This window comes from Heliconius melpomene, chromosome 6, assembly GCF_056956725.1.
Source record: "Heliconius melpomene rosina isolate 202511_hmr_F chromosome 6, ASM5695672v1, whole genome shotgun sequence".
In the NCBI taxonomy this organism is placed as follows: domain Eukaryota; kingdom Metazoa; phylum Arthropoda; class Insecta; order Lepidoptera; family Nymphalidae; genus Heliconius; species Heliconius melpomene.
Genome location: NC_140394.1, coordinates 1,205,720 through 1,225,596, shown reverse-complemented (window position 1 = coordinate 1,225,596; position 19,877 = coordinate 1,205,720). Strand labels below are relative to the sequence as shown.

Below are 19,877 nucleotides of genomic sequence, written 5' to 3'. Positions count from 1 at the left end.
TAAGTATTTCATTTCCTCGTGTGGGAATGGAACCCACGACCTGTAACGTTGAGTCACACGCTTATGCCCTTGTGCTGGCCTGATCTCCAGTTCAGTCGACTTAATATTGATATTAGTTAGAAAAATATATATATATATATATATTTATCTTTAACAAATAATTATTTTTAATGGGGGATTTGGCGAAAAAGAATTAGGAGTACTAAATATGCATTTGTGTAATTTTTTTATATTTAGTTTTCTATTTCTAAATTCAATTACTTTACAATCGTTATTTTACGCAAATTTCAAAATTAAAATGCCGCGATATGAAAAGAAATAAAGAAACAAAATCGAAATTAAAAGATCTTTATTCACAAGTAAATTTCAGTTTAAAGAACATGTATTACAAATATGTTTCAAAACAATTAGTATATATTTCACAGCACATTCAGATTGAAGAGTCAAAAATATTATATTCCATTATAAAAGTCTTAAACAATAACACTAAGAAGAATATGTACAGTCATTTATTTATTTATTTACATTTCATTGCACATCATTTACTTTTAAACTATATGAAAATAATTTAAAAAAAACACAATGCACAAAGGGAGGTCCTTATTTCTAATCATTAATTTCAATTAGACAAACTTTGTGTTAAAAACGTGTATATGAGGAAAAAGAATGGGTAGTGTAAATATACATACATACCACATTAAATCCTAACATTTAAAATTGAGGCGTCACAGTAAACGTGACAATTGTGGGGGCATCTCCACTTGAGAGGATATTATTTTTATCTCCCTTTAGGTCTGGAGAAGACAGAGCCTGACATTGCGTTTCCGCAATTTCTGGTAATCGGAGGTTGCATGCATGTGGAATAGAGTTTCTTAACACTAGGTTCCCTCTGCCTACCTTGCTATAGTTATGTGGGATGCAGCATGAACCTAAAAAAAATTATAATATGTAATGCACATAAATCTTAAAACACAATTATTAAAACATACTTATTCATATAATTATGCCATTTAAAATAAGGAATTGTTTATATCTTGTTTATATGTAGATTATATATTATACTCAAGTTTTTTTTAAAAACATTTTTAAAGATTTTTAGTGCTTAATATTATTAGTTACATTTAAACAATAGACATATGTTATAACACCAATTGTATTTGCTTAGTTCTAATTTACATTACAAAGCAGGCTAGTCCTACTAATATTATAAATGTCAATGTTTGTGAAGATGGATGTTTGTTTCACCAATCGTGACCTATAAAATAACCTTTTTTTGATTTGTCTATTTTTTATTTCATACGTTCGTGAATAGGGTATAGGTAGTTGATGATTATTTGAAGATGCTTTCATTTAAATCAATTTAATTTCTTTAAATATTTCAGTTTTCTTACAAAATAAAAGTATTTCAATTATACTTTTTTACGTACCGTTTCGCCAGCATGATCAAATGAAAATAACTAAAAGTTGCATATAACTTTTTTATAAGTTATAGGTACAAGCTTAATTTATGTTACGTTTTTTAGTTTATTTTATTAAATATTTGGTTATTTTACATTTTTAGGCTTCCATACTGAAAGGGTAAAAGGGTTCCAACCTATTATATTGACATAATATTTAGTTTTATATTTGTTTTAAAAATAAATAATAAATTTAAAATAAAACAAATATATAAGTAAAGGGTATCCACCCCTACAACAAATATGGTATTTTTCGGCCGTTTTTATAGATAATGATATAAAACTCTTTGTGCACGAGTCTGACTTGCACTTGGCTGGTTTTTAGTATATTTTATGAAATATTTGGTTATTATAACTAATACTTAAATTAATATAAATATTAGGTATACCTACATAATTTAACATTCAAATACAAATACATTTCGGTATTCGATACATATAAAAAGGATAGATAACTTAATTCACACCGGCTGCCAGCCCCCGAAGTGCGTCTCCAGTTCACGCGCCACTGCCAGACACAGGCGGTCCTGGTGCGGCGCTGCCACCACCTGCACGGCCAGCGGCAGGCGGCCGGCGCGCCCTGCAGGCACGGCGGCGGCGGGCAGGCCCAGCACGTTGTAGAGCATGGCGTAGGCCACGCCGGAAGCGCGCGCAAACACGGCGCCGTGCGCGTGCGCGGGAGTAGCATGCGCGGGCGCGAGCAGCACGCCGCGGGGACCGAGGGCGGCTTGGAGGCGCGTGCGCAGGGCGGCGGCAGCGGCGCGGTAGTGCGCGCGCTCGGCGGTGCCCAGGCACAGCGGGCGGCGCGCCAGCAGCGCGAAGCCGAGGGCCTGCAGGGAGCGCGAGCCGCCGCCGCACGCCAGCTTGGCCGCCTCCACCACCAGGCTGCGCTCGTGCTGCGGGATACAGTATAAAGCTTATTTTTAATTTATTATTAATTTGTTTTTATAATACCCAGTCACTGGACACCCAGTCAGTAGAACCCATTAGTCATAGGAAATTACAGGCCAATTAGTCTACTAGCAAGTATCTACAAAGTCTCTTCTGCCATACTACTAAAAAGAGTATCAAATACTATTCCACCAAGAGAACAAGCTGGATTTCGAGCAGTTTTCAGCACAACTGACCACATTCATTTATTCACAGAAATACAGAGAGTTCAATAGACCTCTGTATGTGGCCCTTATTGACATATATTGTGATTTGTTGTAACAAAGCATTTGAAAGCATCAGCCACGTGACGCCAAAATAACAAACGAAAAGAACGAAAAGACGCCTTCACCCAGGCTCTCAGACTGAAATGGCCATGGGCCGGTCACATAGCTCGCGTTAAAGATAACAGGTGGACTCTACTAGTAACTAAATGGAAAGGACCCATAGGAAAAGGCAAAGTTGGCCCACCCAACAAAAGATGGTCAGATGATATAACTGGGGTAGCGGGAGAAGAATGGCTAAAGAAGGCTCAGAACAGAGTTGAATGGAACAAGCTGGAGGAGGCCTACACCCTAAGAGGGGTCCAAATCAAATAATACTAGCACTACTAACTAGTTAACTTTAAGTAATTAATGTTATATAAGTATTACTAACATTACTAACAAAATTAGAAATGTAAACTAAGATTTGGAATTATTACAACTAACAATTACACATACCACTAAAAATATATATAGATATAGATTAGTATAGATTAGTTTAGGTATCTATGAGAACAGTTCATAACACATGAAATTTATATATTTCACGCGTTTACCAATACAAAGATGACAATTAAAATTAGTAAAGCACATGTTTCATATCTTTATAAAATTAAATTACCTTAGGATTAGCTGGATCTTGTAACATGTTTGGAATATCTTTCATAGAAAAAAACACCGAAACTGACATCTCCACTGAGTCTTCTAATTCTTCGAATTTATCCTGAAATTTTAAAATTTTCATGTCTTTAGATTTTTTAATATCTTCAGATTCTCAATTTTACAGGTTACCTTGATCATATGAGATTTTTTATTAGTTTTTTATTTATTTCCTTTTTCGTTATTTATTTATTTATTAGGTATTTCGTTTTTTATTTAAATCCTTTTGATTACAACAAATGCTATAACTTTAAGTTACTAAGCTCATATGTGACCACCACCACCACATACAATATTTATAGTCAAAGCTCCTGGAGCTTGCGTAATATTTCCCTAGTGCGGTTCTCTCTGAGAACAGTCTTCCGGGTGGTGGTCATGCTTTTTACCTGACCTTCCTCCAGTATTTTTGATACTGTTTTCGAAGGTCACCCAAGGTTCTAATCCCTGTAATAAACCCTATCTCTCTTAACACTCACTTTTCCATCATAAATCTTTTTTGCCATTCTTTCATCACTCATCCGTTTGACGTGCCCAAACCAGTTGAGCACGTTCTTCTTCATTCTCACCGTTTCGGCCGTAAATTAGAATCAAATAGTACCTCTTGCAGTTCAGCACCCTGTCGTTCGAGGTGTTTCGCGGCGGCGATCACTGCGGCCTGTACTCCCGCGTGCACTCGTAGTAAAGCTGGTGATGATGACGCCTCGGTTAGATAGAAAACCTGTAAAGAATGTTTTATTTTACTCGATACTTGGTCTGGCTATTAATATTGTTGAAATTAAATATAAACAAAATATTACTTTTGAATTTGGAATCAGTCATTTATTTCATATGATTGTTCATTGTGTTTTATTGTTTTCACGCCAATATTAATATTGTAAAATATTTGAGATATAAAAATGCAGTGGGGTGATAAAGAGAACCGAATCGCATTACATAAAGTAGGTATAGAGCCAAATACAACTTTTAAGATCCTCTATACGTCTGTGTATCGGACTATTGATAGGTAAAATCCCCTCTGTTTGTGACAGAAAAAAGTCTGGCCGTCCACCTAGTATTCGTACCAAAAAGGTGATCAAAGCAGTAAAGGAAAACCTGTCCGAAAGCGAAAAAAAATATCTAGGGAGCTGAAGATAGCACCTAGAATCATGACGCGTATTTTAAAAGATGACTTAGGATTTGCAGCCTATAAGAGAAACACTGGTCTTTTCTTAAAGGATATTTTAAAAAGGAATAGGGTGGTAAAAATCAAAACAACTACTTACGCAAGGGGCGGTCGCAAAAAATTGTTTATGGATGAGAACATTTTTATAATGACAAGCAAAATGACCATATTTATACTGAACGCTAAAGAAGTTGCCCAATTGGTTAACAGACTTCAACCGGGGGCATGTGTTAGCTATGGAGCAGTGACAGCCATATATTTGTGAAACAAGTATCAAAATATCGACACAAGTGTATCAAAATACCATTCTTAAGATAGGAAACCACTAAACGCCACTGGTTATCGGTTCGATCCCCACTTGAAGAAATGAAAATATTAATTTAAATTTATATTTTTATTTGTTCGCTCTGGTGTCGAGGCAAAGGGCGGCGACGAACTCCGCCAGTCAACACGCAATGTTCACTCTGCGTACACACCTTGAGTTGCGATATATCGACGGGCTCGTCGAGGCGTAGGTGGTGGGCGGCGGGCCCCGCCATGGCGCGCAGCAGCGGCGCCAGGTCGGAGGCGTGGCGCGCCATGGGGCCCACCGTCAGCAGGCGCGGGTAGTTCTCGTCCGCCAGCGTGGGGATGTGGCCCGCGATTGGGATTATACCTGCCGGAAATATCGATCTTATAATTGAGATTTGTATACAGTACAGTACAGTACTTCGGCAATCTGATAATATATTATGTATTATCTGCTAGCTCTGTCCAGCTACATATCTATCACAACAACGTCTCAAAACGGAAGAATACTTTATTTTATATTTATTTTCAAGTTGGTAAAGAGATCAAATTATGAATTATGTATTTAGTTTCCACTTTCAGTTAAAGCAGTCATAAATATAATTAATTTAATGAAAATCACTAATTACAATACTTGAAAATCACTAACTACAATAATTAATTATAATTTAATTGTAAAATAAAATTTGAACTTATAGCCATCATATTATGAGCAACGATACCTACCCGGTGTGGGTTTGTGTCCGTAGACGCCGCAGAAGGCTGCGGGGATGCGAATAGAGCCCGCGATGTCCGACGCCACGGAAAATGGCGACGCACCGCACGCTAGTAGAGCTGCCTGGAGAGGAAATTACTTTGTTTAATTGTTTACTTTTTACATCTCATAGGAGAGAAATTTAAATTACCAAAATGTCATTAGATGCATAGGAATACTTATTTTTTCAAAGTAATTACTTATTTGAGGTTTTTATATGATTTTTCGAAGTAAGGCGAAAAAAATCAACATTTTTGTATTTAAAGACGTGTCCAATTCTAAATAAAGAAAACGATATAAATAGAATGCTTAAGTATTCTAGCTATATTCGTACCCTAAAATAACATTAAGATTATTTATATACATGTATCATTTCCTAACCTTGACTGGATCGTTGTTTATTAATTTTTATTGTCCTCGCCACAAAGGACGTAGGTACATATACAGGTACGGATAATGTAGTGTATTATTTTAATTATTTTAAACGCAGTAAAACTAACAGTTAAAAGGTTCTATTAATATGTGATATATTAAAGATATAAAGAATAAAAAATATATATGGCATTAAGCCATGACTACGTTGTATCCTGCTTATAGCTGGGTAGACAGATGGAACCCACTGTTAGAATACTCCATTCCAAGTAAGACAGAGGTATTTCCAACTGTGGGGCGATATCATATTTTTCTATAATATATCCACACATCTTTCAACTATTGCGCCCGCCCGCGAATAAGCGATTCAATATAGCCAACAGTCTTCCTCTATTATTTACTAATTAGTATTCAATCGTTTCCTAGATTAGTGCGTTCAACAAAACTATTCAGATTTATATTAGTGTAGAAGTATACTTAGATATATACATACCTCGCCACCCGACGATCCACCAGGTGTCTTAGTAAGACAATACGGATTATTCGTAGTGCCCCTCAATAAGTTGGTAGTTTCCCATCCAAGGCATAGCTCTGGTGTATTCGACACTAGCAGCGGGATAGCTCCTGCTTGTTTTACTAGTTTTACTGCCTCACCATCCTCTGTGGCCCTTCGTCCCGCGTATTCTAAACATCCTACAGCATTTGATAGCCCTGGTTGAAAAAAAGTAGTATTTTTTAGTTTCGTAGCTTACGTACGCAAAAATAATATACAATATCTGCCTACTACTTGTTTGAGGCCAGTCGTAACTCAACGCCGCGCCTAGCCTCAACACCAGAGCGAAGAAATGAAAATAATGATTATTTCATTTGGAAATCGAACCCACAACCTGTTGCGCTCACAGTCACACTGGCCTGCAATTATAAATGAGATTTCACAATGAGTAATAAATATTGCATTATACAATAAACTCACCAGCCAAAGAACAACTCTCTTTCACAGTAAAAGGTATTCCCAATAGCGGTTTCTCACTAAACAACTTTTCGATTTCCCCATTGACCCTCGCTTCAGAGATCATTCTGTCGACCTCCCTCGCATCATCTAACGCCGCACGGTAGCGTTCGTCAACCACTGCGTTTATATAGGGGTTTACTTCTTGTATCCGTGATATGTAGCGTGATATTACTTCTTCACTTGTTATCTAAAAAATATATATTTTCAGGAAATAGTTACAAACGAAAGGAATGAAACTTTAAATGTATTTCCTTCGATACCTAGTAGTTTTATTGCATCGTTGTGTACAATCAGCAAGTTGTTAGTTACCAAAAGTTCCTAAATGAGATATCGAAACATTTGAGACCACAAATCTTTACTTATATATATCAGAATCAACAATGTATTATTTTGTACAATAATGTCATATCTACATCTACAATACTCAGGACAAAATGAAGATAACGGTGAATCAAAACAATTAAAATCATTTATTCGTGTGCAGCAGTATGGTAATGTTGGTTGCGGCGCGCGGCGGGCGCAGTGTGCGACGGTTGCCAATATCTTGTTCTGTAAGCCTGTAGCGTACTAATGGTAAAGCTTAGAATACACATAAGCTTTATTGATAACAACTTAGGCTTAAATCACGGCAACGTGTCATTAATGGATTATAATATTTTACAAAAGAAAGAAAAGGTTAAGGTGTTTTGTATCAAAATGTTCATTGGGCGATAAGTGGAGAACAGAGTGTCTTAACATTAGGTTCCCTGTGCGTACCCTGTTGTGTGCGGGATACGCCGTGAAGCTGATTTTTTTACATTCACTGATGAAAAAGCTTAGGCAAACATGATTGATATAATATCATGTTGTCCTCCATTTCTTACCATATATGCCTTTGCATCTCGAGAGACAATAATAACCACTTCTGGTTTAATCACACAAGAGAAACAAAAATAATATAAAACCTCCTCGTGGGATTTTAATTCACAAGTTTTACATCCTGGCCAATATAGTCTACAGGAACAGCCTTTTCGGGAACAAAATCAAAATTATGCTGAGATTTTGCTAAAAGCTTTTCTTAGCTAGGTTTATAAATAGTAAATTTCTATAAGTAGTGACATAATAAGAGCTGCCTCTTTCATTAAAGCAGAAACTGCTTACATAAATTATTTACAGGATAAGGCGTCTAATTTAGAAGCAATAACCACATATTTTTCTTGCATAATTACTTAGTTACAAGCACGGCAGCTATTCCCAAGTAAACTAATCATTTATTATAAAAGACCTAATTTACAGTATAGCTTGTATGTGATATGATATAAGCGTATACTATTCCTTCGCTCTCATAACTTGATCGGGCGATAATTCGATGAGACTAAATACTTTGGACGTTTAGGTCTTGGAGGAATATAACTTCCCCAAATTCCAGAATTTCGAACTATTAATACAATATACAAACTTTGACTCTGAGTCCAACCCAAGGTTATTGATACAGTAATTTTATTATATCAGAAAATATTTTTTTCTTTTACTAAATGTCATATGCATGTATGTATGGCCTAGATATTATTTAACATTTTTATATGGGATTAATTAATTGTTCTTAAGTAAAACGTTATGATATTTACCTAAGTCAAACATAATGTAAAAAAAATGAGAAGAACTTAATTGAAAGTGCTAAGTGGGAAGGTAAATAGACGGAGAGTAGAGAATGGAGTTATTTTATTTATCTCACTCTTTAATAGAACAACATTAGCTAAAATAGAAGAGCTGGAAACGGACGAACGAAACGAACATTAAAAGTTAAAGAAATAAAAAAAAATATGATGATCAATAGGATTCTAGGAATAAATTTCAAAAAAATATATTTACAGTTACCTAATCCAAAAGTACTTACTTGGCCATCTTTTATACATTTGACGATGTCTGTAGCGCTTTGCAGTAGAAACTTGTCCGTTAGCGGCGGTACTTTCTGATTGTTCTGTAACGAGCGCAGCCAGAAGATCGGTGTTAATATGAAATTCAGTATCCGAAGGCAAATGCCTATTATCCACACTCCTACCTCCATTCTAAAACCAGAAAATGTATTTATTAAAATTTTATTATTATGTATTGATAAACAGATATTTAAACTTATCGTCAATATAGTGAACAACTGGACGTTATAAATTAGTTTTACAAAATAAAGGGTACGGACCAAGCTTCTGTAATGTTGAAACAAACAAAAAAAATAGTTTTAGTTGTTTCTGATGTAATACAAAGTAAGACTTTGGTTTACACTAGCCAACACAATTGTAAAATTGATGAAAATAGAGCACAAAGTGTCTTAACTCATGACCATTGCACCTTTTTTCTTGTTAAAAAAATAATAAGCGACAGACGAGTGAATTTATGACAAAATACTTGTGAAAATAGTATATTCTATTTTACGTAAAATAATAAAAATAAATATTAAAAATTAGTTATGTTATATAATAAAAATGAAAATTGCTATTTCAAAAGTAGGTAGGTAATATGGCAACGTCAGAAACAACGGAGCTAATGGAGCGCAGAACAAACCTCAATCAAGTTTACTGTTTACGTGAACAAAGTCAATAACAAACAAGATTGAACGACAAATAAGAAATGAGGCAACTTTCAATAATTTTGTTGAACTTACTTGATTTATCTTTAAATACTATAACATTACCGCCGTATCGGCTTTCAAATTGTAATAATTATTGTCATTTAGATACCTAGGTATATTATTTGAACTATTTAATATCTATTAAATAGTAATTAGAGGTCGTCGTGGTGCAATGGCTCAGCGTGTGGCTGTAAACGCGACGGTTATGGGTTCGATTCTTACTCAGGATAGAGAATTTTAAAAAAGATTTTTATTTCCTCGCTATAGTAAGAAGATAAAGGACTGCGTTGGGTTCCACTACTCGACACTCAATATCTCAATAATACGTCGGAAAGTTAGGAACGGCATGTTGTCGGTCTTAACACTAGGTTCTCTCTACCTGCCTTGCTATATGCGTTATGTAATAATTATAAAAAAACAAGTAATATTTACGAGCTTACATTTAGTTGAGAAATTAAAATTCTGTCAAGTAACAATGTAACTCAGAGAGAAGGCTACACGACGCACTGAGTACGTGTGGAGAGGCCTTAATACTGAAATTACCCTAAAGAGTGGCTCCGTGCAACGTGTGACTGTACCTACTAGTAATTTACATAACCCTTTTACTTTTCACTTTATTAATTGGGCAAGATTACTATTTTCTATTTTCGGCCGAAAGCAACGTTTATAAAATTTTATCCCATGCTGTATTCCGCACATAGCAGGGTTCACTCTGCCAAGTGCCTACTTAGGCAGAGTGAACCTTGTAACCGAGTGTTGAGACACTCACTTCCCATTAAGACACTATCGTTCCCCACCTTTCACCGAATTCTTAAGGCATTGCGTGTAATTTAATAACTTGTACTTTGTTTTTATAAACGTGTAAAAAGATTAAGACTAGAAGTTTTCTACTCCTATGTACAACAAACTAAATTCTTATTAGATCAACAATTATAGTAACTGCGCAAAAGATATCGATTTAACATTAATCATCGTAGACAACAGTTCAGCCACCTTTATAATGTTCCATTTATTAAAAGAGTTATGGGCACTTCGGTGTTTCCCGCTATCGGCTGTTATAGCATCGTAAATTGGTCGAATATTGATTTTTACTATCCTTACATGTGATATTCGGTTATTTATTTAATATTACAAATATTTCTCTTTTTGAATGATTTCATTTGGAGGATGTCATGTAACATGTACATATAGTTAAAATCGATTACATATAACAGTTCTGTATTACACAAACCGTAAAGAATATAAGCATACTAGCGGACGCGCGCAGCTTCGCTTGCTTATTTAGGAGTGAATTATAATAAACCATGAAACATGTGTTCGATGTAATATTTTTAAGAGTCTAAGTTTCAATTTTTATAAAAAACGGTGGCGATTTAAGAATTTTTCCATACAAACTTTCAACCCCTTATTTTCACCCCTAATGGATGAATCAAAATAAACCACGAAACATGTATTCAATGAAATATTTTCGAGCGTCTAAATTTAAAATTTTATAAAAATCGGTGGCGATTTAAAGATTTTTCCATATAAACTTTTAAATCCTTATTGGCACCCTTAGGGGGTAAATTCTAAAAAATCGTGAAACACGTGTTCAATGAAATATTTTTAAGAGTCTGAATTTACAATTCTATAAAAATCGGTGCCGATTTAATTTTTTTTCCATACAAACTTTCAACCCCTATTTCACCCCTTTAGGGTTAGCATTTTTCAAAATCCCTTCTTAGTGGATGCCCAGATTACGAAAGTAAACATCTGTCCAAATTGCACGTTTCTACAATCAGCGGTTACGTCTGTGCGTGCGTCTTACCTCAGTCAGTGAGGACAAGTCCTTTTATATATATAGACTAGCGGACGCGCGCAGCTTCGCTTGCGTAATTAGGGGTGAATTCTAATAAACCACAATACATGTGTTCAATGAAATATTTTTAAGAGTCTAAATTTTAAATTTTATAAAAATCAGTGGCGATTTAAAGATTTTTCCATACAAACTTTTAACCCCTTATTTGCATCCTTAGGGGAAGAATTCTAGAAAACCATGAAACATGTGTTCAATTAAATACTTTTAAGAGTCAGAATTTAAATTTTTTTAAAAATTGGTGCCGATTTAAAAAAAAATCTATACAAACTTTCAACCCCTTATTTGCCCCCTTAAGGGGAGAATTCTAGAAAACGATTAAACACGTGTTCAATTAAATACTTTTAAAAATCTAAATTTCAAATTTTATAAAAATCGGTGCCGATTTAATTTTTTTTCCATAAACTTTGAACCTCTATTTCACCCCTTTAGGGTAAAAATTTTTCAAAATCCCTTCTTAGTGGATGTCCAGATTACGAAAGTAAACTTTTGTCCAAATTTTACGTTTCTACCATCAGCGGTTACGGCTGTGCGTGCGTCTTACCTCAGTCAGTGAGGACAAGTCCTTTTATATATATAAATAAGTACGGTGGAAAACAAAAATTCTACTGTTAAGAGTTCCTATATATTTTAAAAATAAATTTAATTTAAATAGCTATATAGAATTTAATAGGTTATAATTTAAACGTCAATATTTTGTTATTAAACTATAAGTTACAAACTTAGACACGAGCTGACTAAACTTTTGTGTCTAACTTAGTTTACAGTTGTTATTAAATTCTATCTTAGATCAAAACATAATCTAATAAACAATCGCAGATTCAGATTAATGGAATATTTGAAATAGATTAGGCATATTATTACACTAGCGATCGACACGCGGCTTCGCCCGCTTAAATTTATTGTTATCCGCTTAGATAGATACTGCTGAGTAGTGGAATCATTTATCAAAATTTGTCAAATATGTGGGTTTTATTCCTTCACGCACTTTATTCCGCATACAGCCTCTGGTTACCATAGGTAGAGGGAACCCAGTGTTTAGACATTCCGTTCCCATAAAAACACTTCCGTTCCCCACTTTACACCGGATTCTGAAGGAGTTGCCTCTTGAGTAGCGGAACTCAACATTCTTATCAAATAACAACTTATATCAACGAAGCCGTAAACGAATAAAACTAGGTACTTAGAAGGTTATTTGTATACCTACTATTTCAAATCTGACTATCATTTGACCCATCAAATTGTCCTAGACATGCAATGTATGTACATTTATTGTGCAATATATTATATGGAAAGTTGCTCTACAGAGTTGCAATTTATAGAAGCAACCGTTTTCCTAACTTCCTAACAATCCCAAAGTAGGAGTTCTGTTTCACAACTGTTAAAGTCAGCATAAATGAAATACAAATCCTTTTTGCCTGTGTTGTGGTTTCCAAAATAGGAAAAGGTTATAATTGGCAAAGTTTTATAATTTTAAGCTCTTTTAAAAGTGAAAGGTCCTCGAAAAATATCACCTATTTAATTTTTGACAGCTACCTTTGTCTCTGTTCATTTAGTAGCAATTCGTTGTTGATGCCAGAATATATGAAAAAACTATATTACTTATATGTGCATCATAGACATAATATAAAATTAACATCTAAAAATATAAAAACAATGAATTAAAAAGGCAAATATTTTCTCCGCTCTAAGAAAGCGCAAGCTAATAATAGTTAATCGCTTCATCTAATAAAACGGATTAATTAAACCTAACACTACACTACCTGTGAGCTTATAAAATTAACGAACAGCATTTTATTAACGTGCTAGTGACCTAAACGCGGCTTCGCCTGTTTAACCTTACTATTTTATTATAGAGAAATTATACAAAATACGACTATGTACATAAATTATAACCTATATATTAAAAAAGTTACGATCAAGGAACCTTAATTGCTTATTATATAATTATGGATATTTTTAAAGAGTAAATTAGCCACCAAATATTTTGTTTCATCCATCAAAAATACAAAATGACACAGTAAGTGTATCTTAAGTGTGCTTTTAAAGTACGCTTTACATCAAAGGCAGTTTTCTCTACGCTACACTTGCTCTCGCTACGTTTATTGGGAGATGATTGCATATTGTATGGCTGCCATATTGCAATGTTATATATATGTAACTACATATTGTATTCAAAAGTATATTAAATATTTTTTTTATTTTTATACCATGCTTTTTGTTTCAGCTTCACGCTTTAACCCGTTTATTGTTAGGTGACAGGGTAGGTGGTGAGACACTCCGTTCTTCGCATTACCACTTCAATTTAAGAGGTTGAATGGCGAAACTGAGCTTGATCTTACCAGGTTGAGAAAATAATACTTCCGTGAGGATCAAACACGCCACCGTTGGTTTTAGAGTGACACGTTGTCACTGTAAAATCAACGGTGGTCCCTCTGTCCCTCTAATTCCTAATGTGAACTTCAAACTAAATTTAATAAAACAAATATCTGAAAGTAAATTGTCATCGCACAAGCAGTTGCGAGATACAATTACTTTTTACTTTAAAAAAAGAAAGGAATATCAAGGGGATCAAGTTTTATTGTTAATCGAACATTGATATCAATCTGTAGAATTATCGGTTTTTAGGTTTTTATTTCGACATAGTGTCGTGTGTTTAAATAATAAGAAGAATTCGGCGGAAAATAAGGAATAGAATGTTTTAACGCTAGGTTCCCTCTATGTACCCTGCTATGTACGAGATACAGCGTAAAGCTAAAAAAATAGATTTAAAGTAGGTACAATATTAGCATCTGGTTGTTCTCTCTGGGCAGATATATGAAAATAAATAAAAAAAAAGAAATCTTATTAGTGCTACAAATGCCGTAGCTGTAAAAGCGTGAGATACATATTAGGATATAGCCATCCATTAAGTTTTACAGTCAATTATCTAAATACATTCAACTTTCTTAATCAATAGGGATGAATCAATAAATAAATATTTTTTTATATTATTTACAAATATTACATATTACTTTAAACAACAAATATACACAGCAAATCGTCTATATAACGTGTAATATGTACGCATGTAGGTACACTTTGGCCGACGTCGACGAGAGCATTAACATTTAGTACCTATTTTGCTTTTAATTAACAAGATTACATGCGAGTGCTATAATAATAAATCAACCCGAGGGTTGAAGGGGTGGTAGCAAATATGAATTATTTTTCCTCCCTCAAATTAAGGATAGGTACAGAGCATTCAGTGATATCTAGCTTGATCCTTCCATTCACCACGCTTAGTCTGATTTTGAGAAATGACGCATGCTAATTATTTTTAAAGAACACATAAAAATTTTAACATAAGGATTTGAACCCGCTCACACCTCTTGGAAACCGTCCAAGAGCTGTGGGGAACACTTTACGAAAATTGTAGATAACTTGTGTTAGCAACAGATATTTTTCATTACTGAAGCCATTGTGACTAAGTTCATAAGTTACTCATTTATCTCTATCCTATTCAGCAAAAAAGTGAAGTAAAGAAGAGAAGCACGTGAAAACGCAGTAATGCATTTATATTGTCTTTATAGATTCTAGTATAATGTAAATAGAATTCTAGTATAATAGTATATAACCTGAAGGCTTATTTTACTTTATATGTTTACATATAAACCGGCTGGAAGCCTTACCTACGATCACGACCTTCGCGATATCATCCTATACGTACAATATATGAAATTGTTGAATAAAAGAATACTGAATATGCATTACATTGAGTATAATTTTAATATTGTTGATTCTTCTACAGTAATGAGGGCTATTGACATTTATAGAAAAAAATTAAAGCATAAAAATATACTTTATTTTTTATTACATCGCTTTTATTTGATTTTCGATTTTATTTTTTTATTTCTTACATTTATAGAACTAGATAAGTATATCTTGTTGAATCATAAAATTTAACTATATAAACAATACAAAAGAAAACAAAGAATCTAAATATAGTTTTTCGTTCTCTTTTTATCAGCTTCACGCTGTATCCCACACACAGCAGGGTAGGCAGAGGCAACCTAGTGTTGAGACACTCCGTTCCCCACTTTCCGCTGAATTCAGGTGGCATGAGTCCGCTACTCAACACGTAATGGTTCCTGTAATATCTAAAATAAATATCTGGTAAAGGAATCGATTCCACAATTTTTAGAGTTCTCTACTCAAAAAGTAAAACGGAACTATTACTAAGACTCCGTTGTTGGTCTGCTGTCTGTCACCAGCCTGGAAATGAACCATGAACCGTGATAGCCATTGGTTTAAAATTTACAGATTACAGTTTGAAAAATAATAAATAAAAACTTAAAGGGACTCCCATAAGCAGACAATCATGATTTTGCTGTATTTATAGTTAATGGTACGGACCTATCCACACGCAAGTCCGACTCTCACTGGGTCGGTTTATTCTATACTACTTTATAATATTATTTTTAAACTTACTTCAAAATTTTGTAAATATCTGGTTTAAAGTGAAAATATTCCCAACACCGTATAATACAGATGTTATAAAAATTTTCCGTACTCGATAAAACGCGCGCTAAAGATGACAGCTCGCGGCGGATACAAACAACGAGCTGCCTTGTTGATGTCGCGGCAAAGACTAACCACCGTGCAGCCTATCGGATATCGGAATACCTTAAATTTTTATTTCAATGTAAAAGTGATTGTACCTTACCGGCTACAAATAATTTTAATTGTTTTTAATACGAACGTACAGTATAATATATTTTAATTTATTGCATATAAAATTTACACAAATTATATACATTTCTGTTAATTACCGGAACAACACGTACAATAAAGCGGCCTTATCGCTTCAAGTAATTACAATACAATTATATAGCTTTTAAAGTTCTTATAGGTAGACATAAGTAAGCGAATACCCTTATATGTTTAACCCTTCAATAAATGAATATAGTTTATTATCATTTGCGAATGCTATTAGAAAACATTGAAAAATTATTCGATCCATTTTTATATTCATCAAAGAAATGAGTTGATTTTGCGTGACACACGAAATTGAGTAATCTTAAGGTAAGTGTATAGATTAAAAAAATATTGTTCCATCTTTTCCTTCCTGCATGGCAGTAAAAAGGAACCTCTGAACCTACAGTTAAGATACTTCCTTTACATTAAATCTAGAGGCCGTTCGTGTTGAGTGGTGGATCTCAACTCCGCGATTAGCCTCGTCACCACAACGAGAAATGAAAATATTAAATATTTTATTCCACTTATGCCATTTTGCCCCTGAGTTTGTTCCATACTAAAGAAATATTTTGGTGAGCATTAACATACCCCTTTAACAGGGCCTAAAATACTTTGTACTCAAAAATAAATCAAATATCTATTCGTGAGATATTTATTGACAAAATGTTCTAAATACTTGGGTACTCTGAAACGAACTTCGCAATTATTTGAATCTATTTGAAACTTTCGGAATTTCACTTGAAGCTTATAAAATTGTTCGACTGCTTTGTAAGGTTTCTTAACCGCCCTCAACTCTCGAAATCGACGTTCAGAACTATGAAGTCAGTCTTGAGACGCCGTTTTCACTCATAAAACAACATCTTAAGATCAATTTCACAGTTTAGAGCGGTTCATAAATACGGGCCCTAGCAAAGACAAACCAACTTCTCATTACATTTTTATTTAAGGAGTTACGTTTCAAAGAAATGTATAGATAAACCATATTTACCCTATCGGGACATTAAGAGCTTATTTTGAAGGAATCTTTATGATATTTGTAATTAATTATACCTAAATCCGCTTGTGTATAACAAATTTAAGCGACGTACATATTTATTTTTGTTTCATATTTAACAATAACATAAAATTAACTTTTTTGTATTATAGTCCCTTTATCGAAAAATCGTTCAAGTTAATCGATTACTTGTAATTGTAACCTTAACTTGCTATTAGAGATACTTCAGCACTTAGAACGTGACATCTGCCTCGTACACAACTCTTAATTATTTTCGTTTGGGAGAAGTCATAAATAAAAGATAGTAGTATCCCACACAAAGTCAGCTTGAAACTGGAAACCTAGTAAGACATTTCGTTCTCATTGAGAGACTTCGTCCTTCGTCGAAACTAAACGCCGCGCTCTGTCTCATTACCAGAGCGAGGAAACGAAAATGTTAAATATTTCATCACAATCGGTTGTGATTGCCAAGAATGGGCTTCTCATCTTAATAAAGTCTTATAACAAATATTACTTTATTAAATAAAAGAAAACAAAGCATAATTACTTACCAGTGGAACGTATTGTTGGGCTTTAATATAAAAAAAAATACTTACGAATATCTGTTGATCCATGATACAGCAGTCCATCCTGTCTGAATAATGAGAATATAAATCATAAAAAATAAACAAAACTGAAATATAAAAAATATGTATAAAAATGCGCAAAATATTAAATTAATAATTATATTTTAGTATTCTATTACTACGAAAACGGAAAGAAAACTATTTTAAAGGATTGTGCTAAACATATATTTATATAATCAAAATAATATGAAGTCTAATAAGAATAAACAAAGAAATTTCTCACTTACTTACGTGTTTTAGCGTAGGTTTCAATATCTGAAAAAAAAATTAAAACAGCCTACTACTCATATAAAATAATATTTATTTAGAAATAAAATTTAGATTACTAAATGTAATTTCTAAATGAATATTATTCTATTACCAATTTGCAAATGCTAAAATATAAAAACATAACTACGTTATTCCCGAAGGTGTCTCTGTTACTATAAAATAGTATATATCGGTGCACTGTTACGACACAACAAGTAAAAGCTATTAAGTAATTCAAACAAAAACTTTACACTAAGTAAAATTTACAGGTAAAATTAATTTTCAAAACAGTCAAGCGGTCGGTGTTCACAATAACGCGAAACTGAATTGCAAAATATCAAAGGGTCATCGAACCTGAAGGTAAATCGATTATCTCCGGTGTCGTTGGACGCTGCGCAATGATGCACTAATGCACAAAATAACGCTTATAATTTATAAAAATGCAATTTTATTGCAATCCTTCATATTAGCGGTCTTAGTCCAGTCTTTACTGGAAATCAAAACAAATACGACTGTTCGCGAAATATCTTGAACTTGAACAGTGACATTGGCGTTTGACACTGAACTGTCATACAGATTAAAAAAATAATAATTAATATTCGATTGAAATCTTGGATCATCTTGGATCAAAACATGTCTTGGGACTCACAGCTATGTGAGGTGAGCAGAAAGATGTTTGCGTCACTGGGATCTCGTAAATGGTTACGTAATTTTCTCCCTATACCTACCAAGATTGCATTAGCAAGTACTCTCCTCTTACCGATTCTCGATTATGCTGATCTTTGTTATCTTGATCTAAGAGAGGAGCAATTAAATAAGCTTGAGCGTCTTCAAAATGTGTGTATACGATTCATATTTGGTCTACGTAAATATGATCACATTTCCGACTTCCGAAAAAAGCTCAAGTGGCTCCCTATCCGGCTTCGTAGGAATACTCACATACTTCATCTTCTTTACTGTATTCTGTTCAATCCAACTTATCCCCCGTACCTAAAGGAACGATTTGAATTTTTGGGCCGCTCACATCCTCGACGTCTGCGATCCGACTATAGTCTGGTGCTAAAAATTCCACAACATTCCTCGTCATTTTATAGTGATTCATTTACAATTACTGCGTGTCGCTTATGGAACGCCCTGCCCTTGATTGTTAGGAATCCAAAAACGTTCCTTACCTTTAAAAAACGTCTAAAAAAACACTTTCTAGCCCTTTAAATCTTTTTAACCGTACTTACTTAAGATAAGTGTAATTTTTTTCTTTTTTTTTCCTTGTTTTTATACTATTAGTATGTATCCATATGTTAACATAATTTATAAAGTGTGTGTATGTATGAATGTATGTAACTATGTATGTATTTATGTATATATGTATCTATCTTTGTGTAGGTTTATTTATTTATTTTATTTATTTATTTTTATATAGTTAGTACTATTCACACCCTACTCACTATTTATTTGTTTTTTGCGATTTCCAATGCCTCAAGGTTGCCTGGAAGAAATCGCTATTTCAGCGATAAGGTCGCCTATTGTACCATTTTATTTTATTTGTATTCTTCTATTTCTTTTTTTGGGTGTACAATAAAGAGTTTTATTATTATTAACTATATTTTTATTAATGTTAGATGTTATTATTAAGTTACTCCTCCGAAAGGTAAATTCTAGAACTTTGAGAATATGCAATAAACAGTAGTGACTATTACTGCGACTAACGTTATTGTTGACATTATAATTATGCAAAAACAATATTTACCTTTAACGTAACGTAAATTACAACGCAAATATTTTTTTAATAATTTTATTATTTTTCATTACTTCTAGCTGTTTTAATGAGGTGTCGGTCGATACAACAAACATCGTATGAAATTCATAGGAGAACTATAGTCTTAAGAAAATTACAAATTATATAATAAAAGTCA

At 33.7% G+C, this 19,877-nt stretch overlaps 1 protein-coding gene across 6 annotated transcripts; it reads right to left on the bottom strand.

Moving 5' to 3' along the window:
* Positions 1-332: 332 nt before the first annotated feature.
* On the bottom strand, positions 333-18,513 carry LOC146538006 (fatty-acid amide hydrolase 2-like). Of its 6 annotated transcripts, none has more exons than XM_085186559.1 (11): positions 18,319-18,513; positions 17,943-17,970; positions 17,686-17,723; positions 8,775-8,946; positions 6,860-7,085; positions 6,380-6,597; positions 5,487-5,598; positions 4,949-5,127; positions 3,909-4,028; positions 3,273-3,374; positions 333-2,353 (listed from the first exon to the last, which is right to left on the bottom strand). In XM_085186559.1, the coding sequence occupies exons 4-11, from the start codon at positions 8,943-8,945 to the stop codon at positions 1,919-1,921; spliced, it is 1,563 nt and encodes a 520-aa protein (XP_085042685.1). In that variant the 5' UTR covers position 8,946; positions 17,686-17,723; positions 17,943-17,970; positions 18,319-18,513; the 3' UTR covers positions 333-1,918. The 6 variants fall into 6 exon arrangements, with proteins under 6 accessions (XP_085042685.1, XP_085042683.1, XP_085042684.1 ...); XM_085186557.1 differs by having other exon boundaries at positions 17,947-17,970; XM_085186558.1 differs by having other exon boundaries at positions 17,686-17,719; positions 17,947-17,970.
* Positions 18,514-19,877: the final 1,364 nt, after the last annotated feature.

Bases quoted from the DNA above. Each gene is read 5' to 3' on its own strand.
- LOC146538006 (XM_085186559.1), bottom strand. From the start codon at position 8,945: ATGGAGGTAGGAGTGTGGATAATAGGCATTTGCCTTCGGATACTGAAT. The intron at 5,599-6,379 runs GTATGTATATAT...TTTCCTCTCCAG, and splicing joins GTGGATCGTCGGGTGGCGAG to GCAGCTCTACTAGCGTGCGG. The intron at 4,029-4,948 runs GTGTGTACGCAG...CATTCTTTACAG, and splicing joins TCGATATATCGCAACTCAAG to GTTTTCTATCTAACCGAGGC.